The sequence below is a fragment of the Macrosteles quadrilineatus genome, unplaced genomic scaffold, assembly GCF_028750875.1.
Source record: "Macrosteles quadrilineatus isolate MER2022 unplaced genomic scaffold, UCM_ALF_1.0 Scaffold_9__3_contigs__length_116548681, whole genome shotgun sequence".
NCBI classification, from domain to species: Eukaryota; Metazoa; Arthropoda; class Insecta; order Hemiptera; family Cicadellidae; genus Macrosteles; species Macrosteles quadrilineatus.
Window position 1 is genome coordinate 106,950,018 of NW_026542602.1, and position 24,118 is coordinate 106,974,135.

General features: G+C 37.5%; 1 protein-coding gene across 1 annotated transcript in view; it reads left to right on the forward strand.

The window, feature by feature from the left end:
- The window catches only part of LOC129003711 (TATA element modulatory factor-like), a 35,113-nt gene extending 13,689 nt beyond the window's left edge, over positions 1–21,424 (forward strand). The window contains exons 6-27 of the mRNA XM_054432008.1: positions 259–386; positions 1,820–1,974; positions 2,787–2,968; positions 3,164–3,310; positions 3,506–3,652; positions 3,848–3,994; positions 4,190–4,336; positions 4,735–4,827; positions 5,094–5,236; positions 5,997–6,070; positions 6,398–6,501; positions 7,651–7,783; positions 8,371–8,543; positions 10,023–10,214; positions 11,105–11,299; positions 12,065–12,264; positions 16,488–16,680; positions 16,787–16,931; positions 18,683–18,796; positions 20,286–20,409; positions 20,551–20,786; positions 21,307–21,424. Of these exons, the coding sequence (XP_054287983.1) occupies positions 259–386; positions 1,820–1,974; positions 2,787–2,968; positions 3,164–3,310; positions 3,506–3,652; positions 3,848–3,994; positions 4,190–4,336; positions 4,735–4,827; positions 5,094–5,236; positions 5,997–6,070; positions 6,398–6,501; positions 7,651–7,783; positions 8,371–8,543; positions 10,023–10,214; positions 11,105–11,299; positions 12,065–12,264; positions 16,488–16,680; positions 16,787–16,931; positions 18,683–18,796; positions 20,286–20,409; positions 20,551–20,786; positions 21,307–21,345 (3,211 nt within the window). The 3' untranslated portion in view covers positions 21,346–21,424. The remainder of the gene's footprint in view (positions 1–258; positions 387–1,819; positions 1,975–2,786; positions 2,969–3,163; positions 3,311–3,505; positions 3,653–3,847; positions 3,995–4,189; positions 4,337–4,734; positions 4,828–5,093; positions 5,237–5,996; positions 6,071–6,397; positions 6,502–7,650; positions 7,784–8,370; positions 8,544–10,022; positions 10,215–11,104; positions 11,300–12,064; positions 12,265–16,487; positions 16,681–16,786; positions 16,932–18,682; positions 18,797–20,285; positions 20,410–20,550; positions 20,787–21,306) is intronic.
- The last annotated feature ends 2,694 nt before the right edge of the window (positions 21,425–24,118 follow it).

Genomic DNA, 24,118 nt, shown 5'->3' on the forward strand with positions numbered 1-24,118 from the left:
ACAAAACACTAGCGCGCGTAGTGAATAAATGGAGAACTAATTGAGAGCGACGAAAGTAAATTTAGAGCGAGGGAAAATCAGCTGATCGATTTTTCCTCGCCCTAAATTAGAGCTTGGGAAACGGCTACTTTCATTGATGTCAGCTGTTATCGAAAATAGTTACTTTCGTTACGGAGTGATGAAAAGTGATTATTGTGTTTTTGTTTTGAGCTAAGTAAATCTATTCAGTCTATTTTCTATTTAATATTTTCTTTATAGGTATTCGAGTGACAGCATATCACCCATAGCGGAAGGGGAAGGTCCTCCTGAACTAGTGGATGACTCGGAACCAAGCGTGGCCGAGGACAGTTACACCTCTGCCTCGGAAACTCTAACAGCGGGAACAGGTGATTGTTGGTTACTTCTTAGAAAAACCATTAAATATCTCGTAGAATTATAGGGATGCAAATTATTTACATTTATGATGAAGTAGGCTTAGCTGGAAACATTTTTAAGATGTGCAATTGAAATGTTTATGCTCCTGGAGAACCTATTTGGATTGTAAGAAGAACACAATTTTGAATTTAAAAGATTTTAGTTTAGTAAAATTCATTTCTGTCAGCTCTTTTAGTAAAACTCTAATACAAAAACACTTTTTTGCCATTCTGAAGCAAAAACAGCCATTTTTAATGCATACGTTGCGGGTCTAAAGTAGCATTTTACTCTCTAGGGAGTAAAAATCAACTTTTGTAAACTGTTGTAAATTCCAATTGTGGCAATCATATCAATCAAAATTATTTATCGTTTGATTTATTAGGTAAGGTGGTTACCTATTGTTTTTGATTGTTCGACATATCGATGGTATAATGTCCAGTAACACAATTGTAATAGACAAAATGATTGAATCGCTTACTAAACAGCTGCTTATTTGCATTATCAGAATTGAAAACAAGCTGGAAGTCGTTTTAAGAGGTTATCTCTACATAAAAATTATTTCGTTTTCTACCTTAGTTTGTTAATTGATGCAAAAAAATAAAGTTCACCACACGGGCAAAAAGTGTCTTTTTAACCCTCGCTCATTTTCCGACCTTGGCTTCGCCCTGATCGTAAAACTTGACCTCGGGTCAAAAAGAGTCACTTTAGGCCCTAGTGATGAAATACTGTTCCATCTTACCCAGTATCCTAAAGTTATTATTTCCCAGCCGCACACCCTCTGGAAATATAGCCAAATACACAGAAAGTGGTTAAGATGTAAGTAAATAAAGGTAGGATGAGAAGAAATGTGTCTTTAGTATTTAAAAACGAAACAAAACAAAACAAAAGTATTCTTGTGGAAGATTAAAAATATTGGTTGACTTAAAATATATATCAATGGGTACTTTCCTGTTAAAGGGAACATTCATTATTATCGATGATTTTTTTCTCGATATATCGATGTTTTGGTTTTCCGATCCATTACAAATTGACAACAAGAAATGAAACTGTTCTAAGCTAACCTAACATAACCAACCATACTTGCTGTACCATTTAAACATAACCGTTTGGGTTGAATATAAAAGGCAAGTTTTAAACGCGGAATTTTTAAATGTTACAGCAAGTTTGGTTAGTTATGTTAGGTTATTTATTTTAGAACAGTTTCATTTCATTAATGTTTGTTGATACTGAACAATATTTTTCGTCATTGTCAGCTGATATGTTTCAATTTGTTAATATCGATATATCGAGAAAAAAATCATCGATAATAATGAATGTTCCCTTTAACAGGAAAGTACCTATCAATGTTATCTTCATTAATGTGTTTAGAATTGATGTTTAATCCACCTATGTTTCTGTCATTCAGTTCTGGATCTTCCCCAAGCTTCGTCAACATCGCGAGATTTGATGTCTGCTTCAACAACATCACGGGATTTAATGTCCACATCGTCAACATCGAGAGACTTGATGCTCAAATCAACATCGTCTCTGGACACTTCCTTTACAGAGCCTCCTCGAGATGTAAGTTTCTTCTAAATAGGCCTAAACTAGGATTGGCTGCTCTAAGTTAAACGGCAGATTAAACTTGTAGTAGAATCCCTCTAGTTTGGCCACTTTAGGACTGGACTACCTGCCAAACTACAAAATGGCCAGACTAACCGAATGTATTATCAAAGGTTAAAATAATCCTAATAAATTAATGACTAACACTTTCAAATCAACAAACAACATTATTTTTAATATTTTTGTACAACATTACTTACCAAAATTAAGCTTTTGACATATTTTTCTTGAATTGTCTTGTTTTTCCACTTATTGATGTGTTTTTACAATACTGGACAAATTTGCGCCCCATCAAGATGCTCTAGAATGCTGAGTCTTTGTTCCATTGCCACAAACTTATGTTTACGTATTCCACTCATTTTAGAATGCATCTTTCTAACAGTATACCCGCATACAGAACTCACATTTACTCAACATTCACCCCCATAAACAATCTTATACCGGTACTGTACAGTAAAAAACCATAAACATATGAAATTATAAATAACTCATCTCCCTGAGACCGGCCGTAATTTTCAGCAGCCGACCCCAACTGAAGTCGAACAAGAGGGATTCTGCTGTAATATAGTTATGAAATATAGTTCCATAAAATAGATTTGGCTGGGTATGTGATAGAACATGCATTAAATTTTGAATGTAGACATTTGTTCTTTGCATAAATAAAAGTACTATTCATGTGAAGTTAAACTAGTTTCCAACCCAACCAGATAGGTTTACCAAGAACTCCGAAATTTAAACCTTTTAATGTGACCTGATCTCTTTGATTGTAGAGTGTAGGCAGTGAGTGTGAAACCGGGGTGTCTAGCTGTGAGGAAGGTACACTGATGGCCAGTAGTGGGGAGGAGACAACTCTAGGTACATCTACATCAACCTCCTATCTCACCAACCTACTGGCAGACGCAATGACTGAGCAACCTCCTCACAGAGAACACTCTCCTATATCATCTGAGAGGTAAGTGAAAACTGTAGTGTCTAGCTGTGAGGAAGGTACACTGATGGCCAGTAGTGGGGAGGAGACAACTCTAGGTACATCTACATCAACCTCCTATCTCACCAACCTACTGGCAGACGCAATGACTGAGCAACCTCCTCACAGAGAACATTCTCCTATCTCATCTGAGAGGTAAGTGAAAACTGTAGTGTCTAGGTGTGAGGAAGGCACACTGATGGCCAGTAGTGGGGAGGAGACAACTCTAGGTACATCTACATCAACCTCCTATCTCACCAACCTACTGGCAGACGCAATGACTGAGCAACCTCCTCACAGAGAACACTCTCCTATATCATCTGAGAGGTAAGTGAAAACTGTAGTGTCTAGGTGTGAGGAAGGCACACTGATGGCCAGTAGTGGGGAGGAGACAACTCTAGGTACATCTACATCAACCTCCTATCTCACCAACCTACTGGCAGACGCAATGACTGAGCAACCTCCTCACAGAGAACACTCTCCTATATCATCTGAGAGGTAAGTGAAAACTGTAGTGTCTAGGTGTGAGGAAGGCACACTGATGGCCAGTAGTGGGGAGGAGACAACTCTAGGTACATCTACATCAACCTCCTATCTCACCAACCTACTGGCAGACGCAATGACTGAGCAACCTCCTCACAGAGAACATTCTCCTATATCATCTGAGAGGTAAGTGAAAACTGTAGTGTCTAGCTGTGGGGAAGGTACACTGATGGCCAGTAGTGGGGAGGAGACAACTCTAGGTACATCTACATCAACCTCCTATCTCACCAACCTACTGGCAGACGCAATGACTGAGCAACCTCCTCACAGAGAACACTCTCCTATATCATCTGAGAGGTAAGTCAAAACTGTAGTGTCTAGCCATGAGGAAGGTACACTGATGGCCAGTAGTGGGGAGGAGACAACTCTAGGTACATCTACATCAACCTCCTATCTCACCAACCTACTGGCAGACGCAATGACTGAGCAACCTCCTCACAGAGAACATTCTCCTATATCATCTGAGAAGTAAGTGAAAACTGTAGTGTCTAGCTGTGAGGAAGGTACACTGATGGCCAGTAGTGGGGAGGAGACAACTCTAGGTACATCTACATCAACCTCCTATCTCACCAACCTACTGGCAGACGCAATGACTGAGCAACCTCCTCACAGAGAACATTCTCCTATTTCATCTGAGAGGTAAGTGAAAACTGTAGTGTCTAGGTGTGAGGAAGGCACACTGATGGCCAGTAGTGGGGAGGAGACAACTCTAGGTACATCTACATCAACCTCCTATCTCACCAACCTACTGGCAGACGCAATGACTGAGCAACCTCCTCACAGAGAACACTCTCCTATATCATCTGAGAGGTAAGTGAAAACTGTAGTGTCTAGGTGTGAGGAAGGCACACTGATGGCCAGTAGTGGGGAGGAGACAACTCTAGGTACATCTACATCAACCTCCTATCTCACCAACCTACTGGCAGACGCAATGACTGAGCAACCTCCTCACAGAGAATAGTCTTAGTTTTTTGTTTGAGAAATACTGCTATTGTTTACTCCAGTTCGAAGCAGTCTGGAGAGACTGCAGCGTTGAGCTTTTATACATAAGTGATTTTACATAATGCTACAATTGAGCAAATCTTTTTTTTTAATGCAATTTTTACTTTATGATGTATTTAGACAAGCAGTTTTAAATTTTTTAGGCTTAATAAAAAAATGTGTGTACCGGTTAATGTTCATTATTAATGTCTGGATATTCTCTCTAGCCGGTCAGACATGATCAAAATTGGCTCCAGTGGACACACTTCTGGCGACGAGCTGGAAACTACAACCTCCTCGGATATCGAAATCATCTCAAGGTAAGATAAAATGTCAAGCAGCATTGTACTTAAAAAAACTGCACCAATTACACATGCTAGTGTTAACCCATGTTAGAGATTTAATGTTACAATTCATTATTGGGAACTAAATTCTCCGATTTAAATTATTTAAGAATTATAGTTCTTCAGTATTATCCTACAGTAATAAAATGTTCACAAAAACTTGCCATTTTCTCTTACTTGTTGAAAGAAAGTGGTTTGTTAAAATATGGGATTCCTGAAAAAACGTTTGTTAATATTTACAGTCCGACCCCCAACGGTGACAGTAGCAGTGCAGCTTCCAGGCAGAGCCCCGCCAGACTTAGCTCTCGTTCTAAGATGAGCCTTGTAGCTGGGACATCACATCCTGAACATTCTCTCAGTAAAGTTTTTGCAGCCAAAGTCAAAGGTAAAATGTTTATTGTTCTATTGAGCAAACATTTCAAAATTTGAATATACCTACTGTGGTTTTATATCAGTACTTTATCCAGTATGGATGGTAAACATTTTGTACTCCATCCTAGTTTTAACCCTTTCAAATCGAGAGGTTAATGACTGCCTTAGATCTTTAGATACATGCTTACTGTAACTAATATTTTACCCCTAAATGTAATTTGTATACAACAAAATTAAATTTTCCTAGTGTACTTACTACAGTCAAACACATTTGCTAATGATAAGTAAAAAGTGGGCATTTGCTTAAGTAGGTGCACCCTGTGATAATTTGTACACTCTCAAATAATCAAACCTATCCGAACCATTAGCCGCTTATACTAGGGGGGCCTTCCCACCAAATCTTTTCAAAGCAGGTGAACTTCTCATTAGCTCTGCCAATAATGGTACACCCAACACCCAACACCCCAGCACAACAGTTCTAAGCTCGTTTTCTAAGTTGCTCTCAGGCCAGGCACAGTTTTCAAGCTCACAAGTATAATTGCAAGTGAGATATTGTTACATTATTTTTCTCTTTATCAGATGTTGGAATAAAAAGAGTTTGAAACAAAAAGTAGGCGGAGGACCACTACTAATTATATTAATAATTATAACTGTGCCATCGACATTTATATTGTGCCTGTTTTGAGTGTTATATTTTTATTTGATTAATTACTTGCAATACTATCTTGCTTATTGAGAGTGATGATTTATATACAAATTCATTTGTGTTTTAGGACATCAAAGAGAATTATCCGAGGCCTCTAGTGGAGGTTCTGATGATGGTTCAGAAGTTGATAAACTACACAAGGTGATATTCCAAGAACTGATACTATAAAATGTAGTGTTTAGTTTAGTACGTACTCTTTTCCAAAAGTTGTTTACAGTTTTGCTTTGGTCATTAAAAATCTTGTATTTGCTTAACAGATTCACTACCAGCTGTCGCTCTCCACTGTACGTAAGGTCTCCAGACACCCGGTAGTGAATGTGTTAAAAAACATCAGAGTTTTCAAGAATTTTTTGTGAGAGTTTTAAAATATTAAGATTATAGTTTATAACTTAGATATTTACAAATTATTGTCTCTCAAAATACATACAGTTTGACGTTCTTAACTCATTTATTTATTTTTCCTTTCAGCGTATTTCAGAAATGACGGAAATCTTGGAAGTGAGGGAGGCCAAGTTGATAGATCTCAGCAGATTAAACTCAGACCTTCAAGAAACAAACGGTGACCTCAGGCGGTAAGTTGCATGGTTTAAGTTAATAATGTTTCATCTTTTATGGTTAGAAGCAAATATCACTTGTAAATGCTGGGGTAATTCATTTATGTAGGTACATAACTACTTATTTGGTTATTTGGCCAAGTTACTAGAAAATAGAAATAAAAAATATTTTATTGAAATGAAATATGTAATTTAAAATGTATGAGTCATTTGTATTTTTAACAATAATTACACCTTACGTTCATAATTTGTATTCACCATTATCGAAACTTGATTCACTGCAATCTGAGTATAAGATTTTAAAGCAATTTCTTTATTTTATATTCATGTTACAGTAGTCTCGATTATCCAACCTTCCTGGACAATCATCAGTCACGTCCTCATCTTGAACATATTCTGCGATCACGGTACCACCCTCAACATGCCCCACGCTTGTGGCGCGATGGTCAACACATCCTGTGATAACGGTGCCATTGTCAACACGTCTCACAGTCATGGGCACCATATTTAACATTATCCGCGATCAGGGCACACTTGTCAATATGTTCCACGCTTGTGGCACAATCATCAACATATTCTACAGTCACGGCGCTATCTTCAACATGGCTTGTGGTCACGGCGCCATCTTCCGCTATTACGACACAATTGTCAACATGTCCAACGCTCGCAGCACGATCCTCAACTCGTCCCGCGGTTACAGCGCCAGCTCGAATATAGTTTTTTTTCCATTTTATTCAATTTTTTTGTTATTTGACCTAGTCACGTCCGATTTAGATTGGATAATTGAGACTCTACTGTATTTTGTGTAAATTTATTGAATTAGCTGTCTCGTTACTTCGGCTGAACTTAAAAAAACTAAGTAAAAACTTGTTTAAAACTGTAGTTTTTGTTGAAGAGTTTTACTGAAATTATTGAAAACAAATCATTGAAATGGATGATTGAAAAACACAGCTTTATTAAAAATATTTATCTACTCAACTCCTAGTATTTACTAGCTAGTATTTACTATCAACCCTAATCACATTCCAAATTAACCACAGGCTTCCCTAGTCATTTTAAAAGTGCTATAAAATTCAATGAAAACCATAAGACCATAATTTCTTAAATCGGCAAATTATTGCTATTGCTATACTTGACGTGACAACATATTAGTAACAATTTTTACAGTCAGCTTGAAAGCGGTCTACAGAAACAAGATGTAAGCGAGTTGAGTGAAGAGTTTACTCAAAGGTTGGCAGCCTTGGAGCGGAAGTTCCAGCAAGCGATACGTGACAAGGAACTTCTACGGAAACAGCTTGAGGTATGATCATAGAATTGAGTTTTTTCATCAGTAGTAGGGAGATGTATTGTTTGTAAGTAACATAAAGTGCATGGGATTAGATGTGAGAGTAGGATTGGGATTTTCATTAGGTTAATTAAAATATGCAATCTGTGCACGGGCCCCCTCGATGCTCTTAAAACCTGTTAAACATTTATTTATTTATTTTATTTATTATCAATCATCACATTACATCAAGTTAATTGACAGGTGATTTGTCCTTAAGTCTTAATTATTACTAAAAGTAGACTAAAATTAAAAATAAGAAAATTTAAATCTATTTTTGCTCTGATAAGAATTCCTCAACACTGTAAAAAGCCTTCTCCAATAACCATTTTTTCAAAGTTTTTTTAAAGCTAGCTACAGACTCTGTGTTTTTAATGAATGTGGGTAATTTGTTGTAAATTTGTGGTCCCATATATTGAGGGGAGAGGTGGAACAATTGAAGCCTATGTTGAACCGGTTTGATTAAATTTTTAAATCTCGTGTTATGAGAATGGTTTTGTTGGCTTTCCATTTTTTGTTGGTTTTGTTTGCATTTTAAATTAACTTCTCCTTATATCCCACAGCAAGCCCGTGCGGCAGCCGCAGTTGCTGAGGAAGAAGCAGAGAAGGACCAGGTGATCTCAGACTTACGTGCCGAGGGAGAGAAACTCAGCAAACAACAGCTGGCACTCAACAACATCATCAAGAAACTACGAGCCACTGAGCGGGACAATCAGAAGACTATCAGCTCCTTGAAGTAAGAGACTGAGTGCTTTTAAATGGTTAAATCTAGGTTAATTTTACATTATTTTAAGCTCTTTCAGCTGCTTTTAGTGATGCCCAAAAACAAACAGAAAACAACAAGAAGTGTCTGGAGTGTCTGGAAGTGTCTGGAACCGAAGCAAAAACTTAAAATTAAAATTATTCCTTGTTGCAATCTAAAATTGTAATCGGTAATTGTTGTTTTGCAAATACAGTAATAAAACCATATATGAACTTATAAATAAGGATTTATATTTAAATGGTCTCAAATAAACAGTTATACTAACTATATATGAACTTACTAGCAGAGTACCCGTCCTTCGTACGGGGTTGGAATATAAGTATAAAATGCTTATTGCAGTTATACTCAAGCTTTGCGTTTGCAATAAGGGAGGACACAGTTTGATAAAATTTGCTTTTTTAAATTTACAGTATTCTATACACATCTACCCCATCTAGTACACATCTACCATAGCCATAATGTTCTACCACTTCACCTAAACAATTGAGAAAAATCTATTATCAACAATTCGCAAAATATCACAAATTATTCATGAAATGAAAAACATAAACATAACTGTAAACAATCCTACTTTGACAGTTTTCATTGCGAATCACAGTTTTTTGTTGGTGCTTAGTTCAAATTAGCTGTTTTCATAAATGCAAAAAAATATAGTGCTGCACCCTGTTGGTAAATCTTATAACTTTTTAATGCTTTTCCATATCATATAACCAACTTTTTTAGTTGAAACAGCTGACTAAATTCTTTAATTACCTTTAACTACCTTTAATCATATTTAAAGGTAATTAAAGAATTTTGTCAGCTGTGTACTCATAAGGTTAACATGGGGAATTACAGAGCCACTGGGGCGGAGCCCAAAAGGATTTTTGAGATAAGAATTTGCCTATATGTTAATCGGGAATGTAAGCTATCATCATACCAAATTTCAGCCCAATCCGTCCAGTGGTTTATGCGTGATTGAACTTCAAACACACAAACAAACAAACACACAAACTTTCACATTTATAATATTAGTAAGAAGTAAGATAAGATAAGATAAATAAGGATTTATATTTAAATGTGGTCCCAGATCATAGGAAACTTCAGTTTTGGTAGTAAATCCCATCATGACAAGAATAAACATTTAAAGACTAAAACCTTTGACCATGATAAAATTAGACATCCCATTCACCATGTTAAAACTGTGACAACTTGCTAGTTTTAAAATAAAATCATAGTTAAATTGAAGCAAAGGGAGAGCGTGCTGAGGTCAATAATTAGTTGTTTGTGTCCAATCTACCAACTTTTTCACCAACCCAAACTGAAAAGACAACTTATTGCAAGCAAATTATCACATGTTATCAACTGAATAGAAACTTCTACCCTCCTCGTGCTTGGTTCCCACAATGCAGTCTACTTCAGTACCCAACAGCCAGAACAACTCTTAACATTCTAACAGTCAGGCTTTTACAGGGAACAATTAGAAGAATGTACACAAGAAGTGGACAGAACAAAGAAGGCGTTGTCAGCCAAGCAGGATGTAGAGCGGTCACAGATAGAAGCTGTGCATCAGCTGACGAGGACCAACAATCAATTAGAGAATCAGCTGACTCAGCTACAGTCCCAAGTAGAAAATCTTACTTCAACCATCGTGTCTCTGCAAAAGTATGTAGACAAGTTTTTTACATTTATTTTACTCTGGAAGGGTTTTTGCCTGTTTTGTAAGAAAAAAGTTTGTAAAAACCCATTTAATTGGTTATAATGACCGGTTAGTTTATTTGTTTTGATAGCTAAGGATTATGTAAGCTATGGAATGGAATCCGTTACATTTTATTTTAGGTTCTCAATTTGTGATGTAATGTGGGAGAGGGATTGAAGAGCTATGATAGCCCAAACTTAATTAATGAAACGGAATACAACAAACTAGAGGTTGCTCCGTGGTCGAAAACTCAACCAAAAATATGTATTGTGGAAACTTCTCGATTTTCACCCCATGCTGTAAATAAAATATGTGATTGGAATTTATTCCATTTGTTTTGGTTTTCTGTTTATATTTCATTGTTATTTTGTCACCAGCATAGCAACCCATAAGGCCCATGTTAATTTATTTTAAATTTTTAATTAGTTTATTCTGCTTATTATTGAACCTATTTTAATTTATAAAGGGATTCTACACATCTACAGGCAAATATCTTTCTAACAGTGTGCGTACATTTTCCCTGTGATGCACATGAGCTGAGAAAAAAAGGTTTTAAGAAAACATGCTTGCCTATTTAATATATAGGATTCTTTATGTTAACATGCTGATCCAAAGAGTTAATGGTGATCATGTTGGCTTCTTACAATGCATGATTTGTCGAAACCATAGATAAAACATACTCCCTTAGTAGATTTCTTATCCTTATAGAACAGCTGAAGACAATTTTTAAGTTTCTTGTGCCAGAGCAGACTATTTTCCATCCAGACCATACAGGTAAGCCTGTTTCTTTTACAATGCTGTATACCTACCTTATCTCCTTGGCCACTCCAAGTTACAGTATACCGTGTGTTTGCAGGGAGTTGACAGACAGCAAGGACAGAGTGACACAGCTGCAGTTGTCCTTGAAGGAGGCCAAGTCAGAGGCAGAGGCGGAGGTGAGAAGGAGGCTAGAGGGGGAGTGGGGGGAGGTGGCTGAGCAGAGAGACAGCTTGGAGGCTGAGGTGACATCACTGAGAGACAGACTGGACCAGCAACTGGAGCTGCATGACAAGTGAGTTTGGCTCTCACAATACCGAACTCTCCAAAGCTTGAATGAAATACAAATATTTCTCAAGGGGTGGAGTTGAGCGATAAATCACCTGAGAAAGTTATTGGGCAGAAGCGTTGGATTCACTAGATAGTTCATACATAACACTGTAAAAAGGCACATAAAACTAAATAAACCAGGAGGTTTTTTTTTTAAACACAAACAAATATTTTATACATTACAGTTTAAATTCCGAGGATGGTTTAGCTTAATGAATCTTGGTGAGTTGCAATTATTTGTTTTGTTTTGTTGTTAGTGTTTATGCCAATCTAAACTGATGTAAAAGAAGGAAAATCAGTCCTCTAGTTGTGGACATGCCTGGGATTGCACTTAAACTGCAAGATGCTTGCCATAAAGCTAACAACACTCACAGTTTGTTAATTCCTTATTGGAGTTATTCATTGTTTCTTGTAACCTCACAGTTGTGAAATATATGCTTCCCATTCAAAGAACTCAAATAGAGTTAACTGACTGGTCTTGCTTTCTGTAATAAATAGTTTACTTAATCAAATGATGTAATATTTTTTAAACGTTTTTTTCAACCAACTTTAAGTTTTGGTTTATATTTAAAAGACAAACTCAGTATGGTCTGCACACAAAACCAGTATCTAGTTGTTACCTGCTGTATATCCATATTTTTGAAGTCTCAAATATATGTCTTAATTAAATTACTTGTCTATTAATTGTAGAATCCTATATTAATAACTAACACGTGTAATTGTTGGGTAGAGAGGTGCGTGAGTTGCGCACACAACACACAGAGTTGCTACGCAGGCTGGAGACTGCAGGGGCTGCGGCTGAGGAGGTCGCGCAGAGTGTGAGTGCAGCCACGCAGCCACTGGTGCGGCAGATACACACACTCACTGCACAGAACTCTCAGAACCAGGCAGCATGGGAAAGACAGGAACGCAGCTTGTTGCAGCAGATCAGTAAGTCTGCTTGGTTATTCAGTTGAATGTTAGATATATATAAATTAGTTTAATATTTGATTTGAAATAGATTCCATTCATTTATAGAAACTGTGTCTATTGAACTTGTGCAAAATGCAAACTACCAAACAAACTTGTACCGTACTATAATCCACTTTTCTGCTCTTGAAAAACCCAAATTTTACAAAGCTGTTTTATAATAATAATTATTGTTAAACTTAGCGGTTTTAATCTCTGGTCAACGAGTAATCTAATAAAAACATTTGCAAACTGGCAAACTTAAAATACATACCATATTACCATGGGTTTTTTAGTGAAGCAAAGTTATTCAACCTTAGAAACTCTCTAAAACATTTTGATGTTCCCAATAAATATGAAGGATGTTCAGTAAAGTAACACATGATTTTAGCAAAATACTCAGAAAAAATTTGATACAAACAGTCAGTTATGTAAACAGTTTTTTTTACAGTGTTTGATAGACTAATTATTAAATGATTTATGTGCTTTATAGTAACTGTAGGAAAAATATAATGTGTAACACGAGTGCAAACTACCTTTGCTGCACTCGAGAAACTTTCCAAACTCGCCTACGGCTTGTGCGTAAACATTTATCTCGTGTGCAGCAAAGTGCCACTTCACACACTAGTTACACAATTTATTCTCCATGAGAATAACATGGGAGTTTTAAATTTACAGTTTTTTTTTAATTTCCTCCTTATAAGCGCTTCCTAAACTATTTTTTTTTTTTTACGTTTTTCGGTTAGGTTAAATCCAAACATTGAACTGTACGACGTTACCAAAGTTTACCGCCGTAATAATAATATAATAGGCCTACTCAATTAACCAAATTTAGATTACTATCAAGTAGGGATGGACGGGATTGAATTTTTAGTTCGGGACGGGACGGGACGGGATTTTTATTTCCTTCCCGATTTTCGGGACGGGACGGGACGGGATTTTTTTCTGTGCATAAAAAGAAAGTACTGTATTGCAGTTACCAAAAAAAGGCATACAAAATCAATTTTTACCATTTGTGGCACTGATCTATAAAAACCAAAAAATGGGTAACAATTTACAGGTACCTATAGTAACTTGTGACTCGCGGGTCACGGGGTGATCGTCTGTATGACTCACGGTCACGGCGAGATCGTCGTCATGACTCGCGATCACGGCGCGATCGTCGGTATGACTCGCGGTCACGACGCGATCGTCGTCATGACTCGCGGTCACGGCGCGATCGTCGGTAGGTCTCCGCGGTCACGGCGCGATCGTCGGTATGACTCCGCGGTCACGGGGTTATCGTCGGTATGACTCGCGGTCACGGCATTATCGTCGGTATGACTCGCGAACACGGCTCGATCGTCAGCATGACTCCGCGGTCACGGCGCGATCGTCGTCATGACTCGCGGTGACTCGCGGTCACGGCATGATCGTCGGTATGACTCGCGAACACGGCTCGATCGTCAGCATGACTCCGCGATCACGGCGCGATCGTCGGTATGACTCGCGGTCACAGCGCGATCGTCGGTATGATTCGCGGTCACGGCGCGATCGTCGGTATGACTCCGCGGTCACGGGGTTATCGTCGGTATGACTCGCGGTCACGGCGCGATCGTCGGTATGACTCGCGATCACGGCTCGATCGTCAGCATGACTCGCGAACACGGCTCGATCGTCAGCATGACTCCGCGATCACGGCGCGATCGTCGTCATGACTCGTGGTCACGGCGCGATCGTCGGTATGACTCGCGGTCACAGCGCGATCGTCGGTATGATTCGCGGTCACGGCGCGATCGTCGGTATGACTCCGCGGTCACGGGGTTATCGTCGGTATGACTCGCGGTCACGGCGCGATCGTCGGTATGATTCGCGATCACGGCTCGATCGTCAGCATGACTCCGCGGTCACGGCGCGATCGTCGTCATGACTCGCGGTCACGGCATGATCGTCGGTATGACTTGCGGTCACTGCGCGATCGTCGGTATGACTCGCGATCACGGCTCGATCGTCAGCATGACTCCGCGGTCACGGCGCGATCGTCGGTATGACTCGCGGTCACGGCGCGATCGTCGGTATGACTCGCGATCACGGCTCGATCGTCAGCATGACTCCGCGGTCACGGCGCGATCGTCGTCATGACTCGCGGTCACGGCATGATCGTCGGTATGACTTGCGGTCACGGCGCGATCGTCGGTATGACTCGCGATCACGGCTCGATCGTCAGCATGACTCCGCGGTCACGGCGCGATCGTCGTCATGACTCGCGGTCACGGCGCGATCGTCGGTATGACTCGCGGTCACGGCGCGATCGTCGGTAGGGCTCCGCGGTCACGGCGCGATTGTCGGTATGACTTCGTCTCCTGCGTTCGCGGACCTATCGCTCGCAATAACGGCGTTATCGGCACTCGCGAAGCGGAAAAATCGCCGACGATCGGACTAAATCCCGTCCCGAAAAATTCCCGAGTCAAATGTAATCCCGTCCCGATAATCGGGAATATTTTTTTCCCGAAAAATTCCCGAAATTTCGGGACCCGTCCATCCCTACTATCAAGCTTTCTAATAGGCTCAAACAATAACCAATGAAAGACGTTATTCCAAATAGCCTAGGTTGTTGCACAGTTGCAATAAACACCGATCCTCTTGATGCTTTGTAATTTCAAGGTAATAATAAATAAAATTCTAATAAATACCTCTCTAATTAATAGCAGATTTAAGTCAAATTTCATTATTGACTAAGTTGAGATAACCTACAATACGTACACTTACCGTTTCGATATTATAACGTCTGCCGATACAACTTTTACTTTCATCAAAGGCCATAATTAAATTAGACTCCGACTAATCATTCTTTTATTTAAATTATCCTATAACTGTGATTTGTTTTTAATTACTGTAAGATTGTTTAAATTCATATTAAGAATAACTTTATACGGATGCCTATTTACAATCATCACTAACATAACCTCCAGGACATGACATTTGACAGACATCGGTACCCGGCCCGGTTTGAGAATTGAGTGAGAGGAAGTAAAACAATCACATTACGTCATATAGTTTTTTCTGCGCGGTACGTACTCCGGTATCATGGCAGGGCGGTATTTTTGAAAGAGAGAAGACTTCTCTCTTGTTAACTCGGCTTTTTAGCTGGAAGATTAGAGTCCTCAAAGCTACATTCGGCAAACACTACACTCGGCTTTGTGCTGGAGTTGGTAAGAGCTGAAAGTTGGCAACTTAAACTACAGATTAGGTTTTCTTTATTAACAAAATTAAATTTCTTTCTCAGGGGTTACATTATTGCGAGTTAGGGAATTGTTGAGTCATTAATATTTTGTGATATAATTTAAAGTAGATTTTTTCAATTTCAAGTTAAATATTTATGAATTGTTAATGTTTGTGAATTGTTAGTGAGAAGGATCACTGTGATAATTACTGAATAAGACTGAATGTTAGATTTAATAAATTTGTTGAATAAATATTTAATTGTTACAGCATAAACTCTTGACTTATTATTGTAGGGACACGCTCTCATCTCTCTAGACATAAATAAAGAAAATACAAAATCATAATAAGCTCAGATAAGAAACAACCCCACTCATTAAATCGGCTGGCAAAGAACCTCTCCCTGAAGATAGCTCATTGCTCTACAAAAAATAGCTAGGGTAACAAAAATAACTAAATTTTGAGTTGGAGTGTTGTAACTGCACCTGCGTATATCTTTAAGTCTTGCCAACTTATTTTCAAGCTTACAGTACTACGTGCCTAATAAAAGCATGCTGTTTCGTAGGAATACTGGTGTAAGTAAAAAAAAAAAAAGAAAAAACTATGCGGCAAAAATAAGTAGATGCAGCAATTAGCAACTTTCTGTGCTATAATCAATGCAAGAAAGGCCACTTTGTCAGGTGACTGTAGCAAAATATTGTTGGAGTTTGCTTGTTTATGAACATATTTTGATCAAATTTGGAATTATTTTTTTATTTCATGCTAAACAATTACACTAAAAAAAACACTTTACTACCTTCCCTGTAGCAGCAAACTTAAGTACTCGTTAAGCTAATAATATATATGACATTTAAAGTAGATATTTTAGTTAAAATCCAATCAGGAAATTGGAAATTTGCTTAGCTTAATCTGCAGGTTTTTTGCAAGGGGGGTATTTACCATTACTATCAAACCTTAAAATTTGATAGAATTTCAATCTAAACACACAATACAACTTTTGTCAGATGAGCTTCAGTCGCGAGTGACAGGCTTGGTGGAAGCAGAGAGGGGGCTGAGAGAACAGCTGATGACGGCCACCAACAGAGGGGCTGGACTGGAGGCCAAACTGTCTGCGGGTCAGAGAGAACTGGAGGCTACTCAGGAACTGTTGACAGAGGCCAAGGACAAACTGCAACTAGCAGAGAGAGAAAAGGACAGGTAGCTCACTTTTCATATTTACTTTGTCTGTTATTGCCTATCAACATATTTTTGATTTGCTTTAGTCTTTGCTTCTATGTGACTAACCCTGGATTGTTGACTTCAGACTGGTCAAGGAACATGAGGAGAGTCTGAAGCAGCTGCGTAGTGAACTGTGTGAGAGTGAGAGAGACAGAAGGAGTTTGGAGCAGCAACTGTCCGTGGAGAGAGCTGCTCTGGAGGCTGAGAGGAGAAAGACTGCGGCATTGCAGGTAGGAACTGTTCAATGAACGATTCAGCTTGGCGAGTCAGAACAAATTTACTGGTAGGCCTACTAAATTTATTCAAAGTAATCTCAATTACATTTTAAAATAAGACTAGTGTACATGTTGCTCGAAATCGAGCAGTTGCAAAGAAGTAAAGTAGTTATTTAAAAACAAATAACTTATTTAAAAACTAATAAAAGTCATAATTTCCGATGAGTTTAAAACACTCAACTCATAGATTATGTACCTAACAGTTCCATATATTCAACATTTCTTGTAAATATTTTATCATTTTTCAAAAGCTGGTCTGCTTTTTTAGTATATTCTACAAATATTTCCCACTTATAGCTGCATTAGGTTGTCAATGTTGATCTTCGTCAATGATAATGTAGTCTGCATGATACTATACCCATTGTCGTCAAACGTTAAATAATTTCAGTCATTTTTGTATAGCGATAAAATTTTGTTTATATTTCTTAAGAACTGCCTGATTTCCTGCATAACCTCTATCACAATTGTATTTGCTTCAATTGGCAATAATTTGGCTAGTTACTGTTATAGCGTAACTACACACATACAATTATCAACGTACACTCACACTCAATTATATACGTTACGTGTATACCCAATGGTTATACATACCTGAAAAAATGCAGAATTGAAAGGCCTAATGTTGTTCAGATGGTTTTTTGTTTCCCTTAAATGTGAAAAATGCAAATTCTTCAATGAAAGTTTTACTAAGGTTTCTTGGATGTAGTCATATTATTCTAAAATCACTTGACTTTTATGAATACATATATTTAATGTCCTTGTCGTACCAGTTTAATTCAGCCTTAGAGTGTTTTCCTTTGCCAATCATCATAAAGTTAAGTCCGTGTTTCCTACAAAATAGTAACACTTCGGCTAACATCCTTGTTCATTGTTTGTGGGAATCTTCACATTTTAGGTGTTCTTCATTATGTAGGATGTAAAATATATCAAATTGCCTAGGCTTTCTCAATTTTTTACATTGTAAATTAAAGTAGTAAATATTTAATTTCAACAAAATCAGTAAATAATGTACCCAATGCGTTTCGTTGAATTGAAAAATAAATAACAGCAATTAACTTATGCAGCTGATCAAAATGTAAACAATTATGTTCTTCATAAGGATAACATGGGAACTTTCAAAGCCACTGCGGCAGAGCCCAAGGGACTTTTTCAAAAATGTAAGGCCAGTTTGCAAATCTACGCGACACGCTCTTTGCAATGAGACGTCAATGGAAAAAATCGGTTAAGAAATGGTGGAGGAGTTCAACCGACAAAGTTTCATGTAGCGTATTAATTTTATAGATACTGTTTGGTTAAGATGGCTTTTGACTAGGTTTTCACTTTTCAGGATTTATAGGTTAAGATTTGATCAGCAATCGTTCAGTTAGTGATAAAATTGCAATTAGTCAAAATCCTCTTATAGACTCTTATAATTATTTCCCATTACATACATTATAATAATATCTTTTGTGAATCAATGAAAATGAAAACTTGTCAGATTAGAACGATTCAAATTGCTATTTTAGGAAGCAATTCACTTTAGTAAAAATCAGCAAAATAAAAATAATAAATATGCTTTGAAAAACTGGGCATTATTTGGTGAACATCATTGTAAAGCTTATATAATTTCCCCAGCCAGGTGACAGCTAGGAAGTATTTAGTTAGAGTGTGGTTTTCAGTGGTATTCTTGGCTGCAATATTCACTGTTTTGCATGTTTGTGTTGCAGGAGCAGACAAAGATGCGAGGTCAGTCTCCCCCCACCACTCCCCGCTCTTCCCCCACCCTCAGTCTGGGAAGGTTGTCTGTCTGTGACTCAACAGCCAGTAACATGTGGCCAGGAGTGAGTATTGTGTATTTTGTATTCAGTATAATAGTTTCTCCTATAACAGCTTTCTACTATGAGAAGTTATAACCGGTGTTATGGCAAGGTGTTTGTGTTATGTGTGTTTTACAATGGTAACAATGGAATTAACCAAATTGGGTAGATGGCCTGATGTATTTGTCACATGTGGCGATAGACTCCAGAAGTCTGAAACCATAGAAAATAGAATTGTATTAGATTTACCTTTGTTGTTTCCTGAGTTCTTGTAGGTAAGATGTTATGTTATGCTAATATATTATTCTTGTTTTTATTATGTCGTCTTATGCTACTTGTTCTGATTCCCTCATGATTCTGAACAAAACCCACTCAAAACTTAAAACATAACCATTACCAAAAATACAAGAAAGCTACCAAATATACAAACATATACAAAACAAATGTACAAATATATATAAATGTATTGAAACACCCTCGTAAACAGAAAATGAGACTACACCAGCTCTACAATTATTAAATGAATTTACGATAATGATATTGAGACTAACAATCCTGGAAACACAGGGACAAACAGGCAACACTGCATTGATCAAAGCACCCGGCCGATCATAAACCAGAAAAGTTCAAAAACCCTTCGAACGGTCCAAATTCAAATTCCAAAAGCCGCAGTCCAAGAAATGAAATGGAGGAAGAAAGACCTGCCGTGACTCCGCAGCGTGTCCGTTGACACATTGTCCGATCGACACGACCGCAATACTAGTGACCGCCTGTGTGTAAATATTTCTGTTAATAATACAATATAGACTATATTCATATTGAAAGTGATAAGTGGATTAAGAAGACCCCTGAAGATGCCACACAAGGTGGAGAAATGCATAGGGTGACATAAACACTTTTACCTACAAGAACTCAGGTAAATCTAATAATAATATCAATACGATTCAAATTCTTGAAACTGGGATAACAAAAAATATGTTAACAGTAGTGTACTACCACAAAGGATCACTCGACAAAGCAAGGTAACTAAAACCATTTTGCTTGAATTCATTTAAATTAAATTCGTAAAGACAACGACACTCACGTCACAAACGGCTTTGCTTTGTATTTTAGGCTGAGTGAGTATGATAAAGAATGAGCGTTGAATGGAGTGGGTAGATCTGTGTGGATTTTTCAGCTTTAGCTAACCCCTTTAATATAATCCCTTTCATCGAGGTAAGCTTTATCCAGTATAAAACCACCAAAAAGCTTAACATTTTTAAATGTTGAACCATAGCAATAACAACTGTAATGATAAAGTAGTGTCTGTGGTCAGTTCTTAATCAGAAATTGAGAAATGTCTGGCATCTCTGCCCAAGTCACCATGTCCACCGCTGAGCTATATAATTAGTACTTAGTAGTACATTAAGTGACGTTAAGTTCTAGTTCTAAAGCATATTACAGTAATTACAAGAATATTTTTTCTACAAATCTAACTCGCTTGTTACACATGTAGCGTGATACAATGTTGCAGTTTGGAGACGATGTGTTTGAGACGGCCTCCATGAGTGGAAGGATGAGTGTGTACGACAGTCTGCGGCCTGGGAACACCACCTCTCTGCTCGAGGGACTCCAGGCTCAACTGAAGCAAAGAGAAGGTAAACAAACTTACCATGTGATCCACCAGCTGCCTCAGAACCAAGATTAATGTTCCTAGTATAGTCATAGATGAGATGTACCTGCTCGTAGGGTGATTAGTTGGCAGCACTGTCTTTACTTCACTGCTCTTGATTGTACAGGTGAAGTACACCAACTACAATGGGAGTTGTCCAGGAGAGAGGTAGAGAGGGCAGCACTCAGCAATGAGTTGGCAGCCCTGACTGGCCGTGTGGAGGTGCAGGACAAGCAGTTGGCAGCACTATCCACACTACAGACAGAGTATGATGCATTGCTGCTATTGTATGGGGAGAAACTAGAGGAGAGTCAGGAGCTGAGAATGGACCTGCAGGACGTCAAGGATATGTACAAGACTCAGGTCAATGTCAATTGCATAACTATTGTCAAATCCAGTATTTCTATTTTTGAAAGACATGTTTTTACTAAACCAGTAATACCAGTATTGGATTTGTAAAAAAAATTAACGAAACTGTAACCTATTTAAGGTAATTTGTACCGACAGTTTATGCCAATATTTTTATCTTTCTTAAAGGGAGGTACCGGAACTCTGTTCCGCCGCGTTCCCCAAACAAATCAAGCACTGGTCAAATCAATCTTTAATTTTTTTTAATGCAATGCTTCGTTTTAATCTTTGATTTTTCCCATTCCTATATTTAGGTTCTAGTCAGGTTGTTAGTTACAGAAGTTGAATTGAACTGCCAACAGAGTGTGAATAACAGATTTGTATGAAATACACCATCTTTTTAATCATAATTTAAAAAAATGGATTCAAAATGCGATCAAATAATGATGTCCGTAACAGAAACCTAGTTAGCATCTTAATTGGTAATCTTTACAAAATGGACTACTGTGTGTAACTTTGAATTCCATGTTTACAGATCGATCAACTGTTGAAGAAAGAAGAACCAAGTACATGATGTGTGGCTCTTTAAGTGGCCTTTGTCTGTGATAAACCAAAAGATTCCTAGCTTGATATAAAAATAGTGATGTACATAAAGTGATTTATTGTATTGTGTATTATACCACAGAAAATATACTTCTATTACCCAGAATGCTGACGCTTACGGAGGTAGCATTAAGTGAAATTTAATTTGGAGCGCTGCCTGTTGGTAGCGCTAGTGTCTTCAACTCAGCGCGCACGGGAGAAGTTTATCCAGTTTGAGTCAACTGTAACTAGACGGGCGCATCATATTTCCCGCTCTCTCCCCGTCCCGCCATTCCACAGTCGCGGCATATGTGACCTTGAACGAGGCTGCCGCAGCCGCTGTCACTCACTGGCGTTTCAATGAATGCCCACTATTATAGTACTACTATATTAATTCAACGTTTTGCGTTACCTCGTTATCTGTTGTCTTTATTCCACTTCCAGATAAAATGTTATTCCAGTAGTGTTTTTAAGTTAACATATGACGTATTTGTTTTTATAATCTTTAACATCCTCAGTCGCGATAATTCATAGTTTGCTGTTTTGCAATAAATTATTATATATAAATAGCCTTTATTTAATTGCACTATCGTGATGGTTCTAAGGATTATTCTAATAAAACGATTGAATTAACTCACTTCTCTTCATTATGTTCTGTAAAACTTTTGCAACTACAGTAATTTACAATTAACTCCCAGATGAGCAAGATTAGAAATTTTAAACATAAAAAATAACTGGATGACAACGCAATATAAAATATATTTCAGTAATTTATTTAAGTTTTGTAGCAAACATTTAGGTCTTTGATGGTTTGTATAAATATTTATAGTGCCATTGACAAAATATGCGTAAAACTTATTTATTAGGTTACCAAAGGTAAACAAAATTTTTAATAATCTTCCACCTTCTACCTTGTTATCCAACACAACTAACGATTTAGATTAATAAACAAAAATAATGTAAACGAAATTTGCCAAATAAAAATAATTTATTCGAATGAGAACACTTACATTTATATCACAAAACAGTACAAAAAAACATGTAGGCTAGGCTAAATACCAACAATAAAATAGTAAAGTACAATAACCAAATAGCTATTACAAACAAAGAACACGATGCAATTGCAATATATAAGAGCAAATAGCGTTAAATGCGCTCGGAAAAACAAGTGCCCAGTATCGACAATTAAACAATAGTATATTACAGGTAAAAAATTACAAATGACAAATAAAGATATTGATAAACTGAATTATGTACACGTAGAAAGGTAGCATACAAAAGCCAAATAGCTAATAGAAAAGAAATACAGATGCAATTGCGACATATATGTAATAGCAAATAAGGTTAAATATACCCGAAAAAAACAAGTGCCCAGTATCGATAATGAAACAATAGTATATGACAGGAAAAAAATTACAAATACCATATTAGGCTATTGCAAAACAAATAATTATATATATACTTAGGTACAAAAGCTGAATAGCTAATACAAACAAAATACACGATGCAATTACGACATATAATAGCAAATAACGTTAAATACACGCGGAAAAAACAAGTGCCCAGTATCGACAATGAAACAATAGTTTATTACAGGTAAAAAATTACATATGACAAATAAAGATATTGATAAACAGAATTATGTACACGTAGAAAGGTAGCCTACAAAAGCCAAATAACTAATACAAATGAAATACAGATGCAATTGCGACATATATGTAATAGCAAATAAGGTTAAATATACCCGAAAAAAACAAGTTCCCAGTATCGATAATGAAACAATAGTATATGACAGGTATAAAATTACAAATACCATATTAGGCTATTGCAAAACAAATAAATATATACACGTAGTAATGTACAAAAGCCAAATAGCTAATACAAACAAAATACACGATGCAATTGCGACATATAAGAGCAACAATGTTACAGTTAAATTGAACACAAAGGAGCAAAAAAGAGGGTTAAAAACTCAATAACTGTGGACTCAATAATGGACTGGTTTGTCTTGTATCAAACCTTAGACATGCTTTAACACTTTTAACTTGTCTAAGGCACTGGTTTTCATGCTGGTACTTATCCATTTGCATTGTTTCTGTATCAAAATACGGAATAAAGTTCTTACAACGAAATCTTCATTCCTAAAACAATTGGCATTGGCACAAGTCAGTGACCCGAATGAAACTATCTTACTGGTACTGTTTAGCAACCTACGTACAAGATGGCGTTTGTGGGCAATTGATTTGTACCTTATTTTGAAAATTTTTAACGCTGCATCGACAACGTACAGGAGGCTCTCCGAAGGGGCCAAAAGTCCACTTGTTTCATCCACTTTAAAAGTTGTAAACGATCTGTTAAGGAGTAGCAGTTCCTTTCGACTTGAAAGCTTTGAACGTAAGTCACACATCTTACGTAAGCACTGTATGCATTTGAACTTGTTGTAGTACCTGTGGGCAATATACCCAGCAAAATACACTTGGGAGCACGTTTCCAACATGACTACACTGTCTGGCATCATATCTATTCTCTGATTGTTGGTTTCAGCTGCCCCCTCACTTGACGTGGAGCATTGGCTGGAAGATTGGCTGATGTTGTCCTCGGTATTGGCCATTGGATCTGATAAATACATAATTATAAAACCAACTGATCATAATTATGCAAACATAAAATAACAAATGAGAACCAAAACACATGCGTATAGGTGCATTGACTTTACCAGGATAGATTAAATATACAGTATTTCAAACATAAAATAACAAATGAGA